Source organism: Misgurnus anguillicaudatus, chromosome 12 (genome assembly GCF_027580225.2).
Source record: "Misgurnus anguillicaudatus chromosome 12, ASM2758022v2, whole genome shotgun sequence".
Taxonomy (NCBI): Eukaryota; Metazoa; Chordata; class Actinopteri; order Cypriniformes; family Cobitidae; genus Misgurnus; species Misgurnus anguillicaudatus.
In genome coordinates, this window is record NC_073348.2 from 17052354 (window position 1) to 17058291 (window position 5938).

Sequence of the window (5938 nt, forward strand, 5' to 3'; positions counted from 1 at the left end):
CCATAAACTTCATTAAAAATAATGCTGTGAACTCCAGATGTTTTGCCAAACTTTGTGAAGGCTTGGAAGCAGATCACAGTGAGGTGAGATGGCTCTCAAGAGGACTAGTCCTCAAGCATTTGTTTAAACTGAGGAATGAGGTCCTATCTTTTCTCACTGAGAAATTCTCCTTTTGCACATTAATATGCCAATGCACAGTTCACAGCTAAATTTGCCTACCTCTGTGACATGTTTTCACTGCTAAACCAGCTGAATAACTCACTTCAAGGGAGAAATAGCAACATATTTTTGTTGCAGATAAAGTTCAAGCTTTTAAGAGGAAACTTGCTTTGTGGATTAAGAGGGCTCAGGAACAAAGGATGGACATGTTTCCCCTTTTGTCTGACATTTTGGAAAACTCCCCTCAGGAGAAGATTAGTGACTTGGTCTCACAGCACCTCTCACAACTGGAATTGAAATTTGATGACTACTTTCCTGAGGATCCCAGAGAAGATCGCAAACCCATTTTCTGTGGATCCTACTAAAAATTATGTTGCTTTGCCCTCATATCTGGAATCCCAGCTTCTGAAAGTAGCCACTGACAGTACTTTAAAGTTGCAATGGGGCAAACTGGATCTGGGCTGTGAAACTGCCCATTCACAACTACATACCTGTGTGAATCAGAATTCTCCATTGGGGTCACAACTAAAACCAACGCCCGAAACAGACTCAAGGTCAACACTTGAGGCTACTCTGAGAGTGAGCCTTTCCCCCATTCCACCCAGGCTGGATCTGATGTCACAGGTCGGAGCGGACCCGAGATAACTAAAGGGTCACGCCCCTTCCTAGTTTCCACCTCGAGGAGGTTCCCAAAGCCAACCCCAATGACCAGACACACAAAGTAAGAATGAAATTTAAAATAAGACTTTATTAAATTATTTAAAATTGTAGCTGGGGGAAGGAGAATGGGAAATTAAAATAAAGGCCTCTTCTGGCCTCCAGGCAAGTTTAAAAGGGAAGGGAGGGGACGGGGCCTTTCGGGGTTCCTTCTATCCGTGGCGCCCTCCGTTTCCTGGAGGCAGAACTTCAAGGGAGTATGCTTCAGTTGCTGTCCGTACTCCTTTTTTTTGTCAGGTACATGTCTGCAACACAGAATGGTTATTTAGTAATTAGCTGCAATCTGTTTCTCTCTCTCCTTACAGCCAGCTGCTTGCGGTGACTCCAGTAAGTATTGTTCAGGTAACTAATTTGTCGTTGTCTTCCTTCAAAGGGTTCGGGGCAGCAACACAAGTTCACACTTCACCTTTAACTGTGGTTTTCTTACTTTCAGGTAACTGGTAGCTGTGGATACGGTAAGTACTCTTCAGGGAACTGATTCGTTGTTCTCCTCTTTTAGAGGGCTCGGGCTGTAACACAAGATCACACTGCACCTTTAACTGTGACTTCTCTTACTTTCAGGTAACTGGTAGCAGTGGATACGGTAAGTACTCTTCAGGGGACTGATTCGTCGTTCTCCTCTTTTAGAGGACTCGGGCTGTAACACAAGATCACACTTCACCTTTAACTGTGACTTTTCTTACTTTCAGGTAACTGGTAGCAGTGGATACGGTAAGTACTCTTCAGGTAACTGATGCGTCCTTCTCCTCCTTTAGAGGGCTCGGGGCTGTAACACAAGATCACACTTCACCTTTAACTGTGATTTTCTTACTTGCAGGTGGTGGGTAGCAGTGGGTACGGTGAGTAATTCCTGCAACGGCCTTCCTTTCCAAGGCCTGGGTGGTGCCAGGGGAAAACAGTGCTGTCACTGCCGAGCCGAACGCTGCCCTCTCCTTCCTATGCGTGGGATTTCTAGACTCTGGACAGGGGCGCACCTTTGGAGAGGTTCCGTTAATAACTTCAGCAGTACGGTAACTTCACCCACATGCACACCAACACTCAGAATTGTACTCACATATGATTTTGGTTTCCTGTATCCTTTCTCCGCTGTCACCACCGTGATGCACGTCGTCGAACCTGGGGCCCTGTAGTGTCTCGCTGATTTCCACACTGTATCGCTACACGGCGTAATATAAACAGGCACTTCACTCGCCACACCGCATCTTCCTCGTTCTAACTCGGCCAACTCCGACCTAGGATGGTTCCTGACAACAAGTACACAGCACTTCGCTGCAATACAATCACGTATACACACTCACTCTGTAAAATCCAGACTCACCTACGACACACTTTGGTGAAACATTAAGGTCAGGCCTTTCGTGGAGTGGGTCGGCGAATCTGCGGGGTGTCACAGTGAAGAAAGCCAGGGGTTGAACTGTAGCCGTTGCGATGTTCTTTCCTCCTAATGATATTGGGTTCCCGGCTCGCCCACCACTCAACTCCGTGATGGGACCGTTACTACAGTTGCTACGGACTCACACACACGTTAATCCTTATATCCTTGATATACACACGTCATTGTACACCTTCTATACTCACGAGGAACGATCACACTTTCTCTCTTCGACCCTTCGGCTCCCCCACGGGTCGGCTCCTTTTCATGTGGCACAAAATCCAAATCGCTGTCATCCAACTGTTGTACACACACAACTGCAGCCAGGTGAGTCAGTATTCCACATATAAGGCTTTTAAATCATACTCAGCCAAACCAAACGATCCTCCGTCTTCGTCTCCAAAACATCGACTTCACTGCTCCAGAATACCGTTCCACTACCACAATACACAGCCCAGCTACGCAGCAACAACACACGGCAAAAACTCAGCCTGCAACTGCAACCTTCTCTTCCGTGGCGCTCCTTTAACAAACGCTTTCCACTCCTTCCTTTAGGCTCACTCGGCCGTCTTCTTTCCGCTCGCTTAGCGATTCCCGGATCAACAGCGCCTGTAGAGGAGTGGACGTTTAATCCGCCCGTGGCGGAGCCGAGCTCACCCCGAAATCAACTCCCCTTCTGATATTTCTGCCACTCTATTTATCCGTCTCATCTCTATGCCTCCTCCAATCCTGAATCGCCACATTAATTCCGCACACCTGTTTCTAATAAGCCCCGATTGTGTTGTCAGGGAAACCAGGAAGTACAAGTGTTTTGAAAATTTTAGTCCGGGTGGAAACCGTCTCCGGGCGGAACCAATCTTCTCCATTTTAGTTTCGCCCTATATAGTCACCCTGTGACATCTGATAATGTCTAACCCAATTTACACAGACCTTTGGTCCCAGAAAATACCTGTAAAATTGCCAGACAAGCATCTGTGTGAACCCAAACATGTAACGTAAATCTTCTGGGAATCGTTGACGGAAAGAGGACCTAGTAAGATAAACGGAAAACCCTCTGTGTGAACAAGAAGCCGAAACAATGCCATAATGGACGTGTCATAGTGAGGACGCACGCATCGTCACAACAAAAGTTATGGTTCAGCTCTTCAACTCTTTCCCCGCCATTGATGAGATATCTCGTCAATCTGCAATACCGCTATTATCCAGAAGGTGGCGCTATTCCGCAACTTATAAAAACCGGAAGTATTGCCCTAGGGCAAACAGCTGTATGTCCGTGTATGTTTTAAAGATCGCTCTGCATCTGATCTCTATCAAAAGTCCTTCACAAAAATGGAATTATCTCAGCTTTTTGCTCAAAATTTGGTATTTTTGATGAAACCTACACATATTTGAGAGGTGATAAAAACAGAACACATGAAGGTAGGATGAAACAGATTTTTTTGTTTGAAAGCAGAGGGTCTGTTCTTTTATTTCATATATTGTATGTTTATATATTTAAAAAGAAGCATTTTCTGGAAGGCATTAAACTTTTGTGAAAATCATGAAAAATGTTAAAACAAGAGATTTCATGCAGATCAACATTCTGAGAAATTTCAGCAAACTGGACTGACGCAGATATCAGGTAAGTTAGCTCGTCACTTACCGCGCTGAAGCGGAGATCATTCAGCATAAAAGAATATCGGGCCAAATGCTCAGTTGAGCTTATAATAAAATGCCAGCGCGTCATCCCAACAAGATATATCCTCCTCAACACGGGTGGTTTAAATAAATATAAACAATCACGATGAGAAATGTCTGAAAACTGGATTAAAGCAGAGATCAGGGAGCTTATCAAATATCCACTCGGAAGTATATCCACAAATATCCACACCTTGCAGATTCCAGCAAATCATTGGCAGTGTGAATGAACAAAAAAATCAAACGATCTCGGAAAAATCCAGGGTGCATTTTACGGAATGTCTGTTTGAAAAGGGCTTCTGTGAAGCAGGCCCAAGTGTCTCATTAAGAGAGGAACATAAATAGGGAGTTGTAGCTTGTTCAAATTGGACTGTTGTGACTGTTATTGTTCATTAATAACAGATATGAAGAGCAACTTCAGGTTCTGCCATGCAAAACTGTAGACTGCTGAAACAATTATTTTTAATTATTTTGCAGATTATAAAGCTATACTTTTAATTTGCACTTTATTTCAAATTTTATTTACAACGTACTTATTTAATTTGAAAAATATAATTATATATATATATATATATATATATATATATATATATATATATATATATATATATATATATATATTAACACATTTTATGGTTCTATTTATTTTTTGTAAGTAAAATTTGTCAGATCTAACTGATTTTTGATTTAATATGCCTGACTTGAGACTTTAAATTTGTTTTTGAGGTTTTCAGATTGATTTGTTCCATGAATTGTTGTGTGTTTAGCATATTGTTGTATGTGCAGGTTTACGTACACATGAATTATAAACTCTTAAACTGCAAGTGGATTTCATTTAGTTTTTGAATACAAATCAAACCAAGGGTGAGATCAATAAACCAGTACAGTGCTAATATTTGTATGGGCCACTTCAAATTTGGGATCTTGTTTTTACGAACGTTTTAAAAAAACGTCTGTTACACACAACGATTTAAAAAGTTTACCGATATAATAAACACTGACAAGGAGAAGGAGAAAACTTTAAGCATTTTTATTTTACCCAGTTTAGTAAAAAAATTATTGATAAAAATATTCTTTCTTGTTTTACGTTTACATAGTTTTCAAAAAGTGAAAAAAATATTCTCATATTAAGTAACATAAAACCAAAATTTACCACATATTGAGGTAAATTGCATCACACAGTCCAAATCTGTTGAGTTGATCTTCTGTTGAGAGTTTTTAAGATTGCTGATCAGTCGTGTGTGTTTCAGTGGTGTTGTTTTGAATCTTTTCAGTCTCTGTCTGTGTTGTCTTCACAGTTTGAGGGCAGTGAATGTGCAGCATCCTCTCAGGTGTTTCAGATATCTGATTGACTGATGCCTGTATGTAGAGCTTTCCATCAGTCATGGAGCAGGTCACTGTCTCAGGATTCACTCCTTCAGGCAGATCAAACACACGTCTGAGCTCTTGGATTCTGTACGAGTACGAGTCTTTCCCATCCTCCTGCTTCTTCTCAGTCTTTCCGCTCACCTGCAGCTTCCTGCCCACCTGTTTGACTGACAGTTCTTCTGGGGAAAAGTCTTTAGTGTCCAGTATCAACGCAAAGCCACTTCCCTCTTTCTCATGCACTGTACAGGTGAGCGGCTGGATCTCCTCAGAGTTTGACATTTGCTGGATCTCCTCAGAGATCTTGTGCTGAAGTTTCTCCATCTCCTGCAGTAGGTCAGTGTGTCTGTAAAGAGGTTTGATCTCCGTCCACAGACTGCACACTGGCCAGTGAATCCTCATGAATGGAGTGAGGAGGGAAGGCTGAAATCCATGAAGGCTCAACATTTTCAGTGTCTTCTCTGTTGTTGTTTTGCTTCTCAATCTCTCTGTGTCTCTCTCTGGTTGTGTGTTTAGGTTTGACTCGAGTGCTGTGAGTCTCTCAGCTTTATACTGCCTGTTTATCAGCACCAGCAAGTTCATGAACTTTCCAGGTAATACCACATTCATCCACTGGGTGGAGCATAGACTGAGTTCATGACGTCACAC

The 5938-nt window shown here is 42.4% G+C and overlaps 1 protein-coding gene across 1 annotated transcript; it reads right to left on the bottom strand.

Annotated features, from left to right (window-relative positions):
* Nucleotides 1-4940: 4940 nt before the first annotated feature.
* On the bottom strand, nucleotides 4941-5938 carry LOC129447348 (heat shock protein 30-like). Its single transcript, XM_055209043.2, has one exon. The coding sequence runs from the start codon at nucleotides 5897-5899 to the stop codon at nucleotides 5144-5146; it is 756 nt and encodes a 251-aa protein (XP_055065018.2). The 5' UTR covers nucleotides 5900-5938; the 3' UTR covers nucleotides 4941-5143.

Excerpts from the sequence above, each read along its gene's own strand:
- LOC129447348 (XM_055209043.2), bottom strand. The coding sequence starts at position 5,899 with ATGAATGTGGTATTACCTGGAAAGTTCATGAACTTGCTGGTGCTGATA.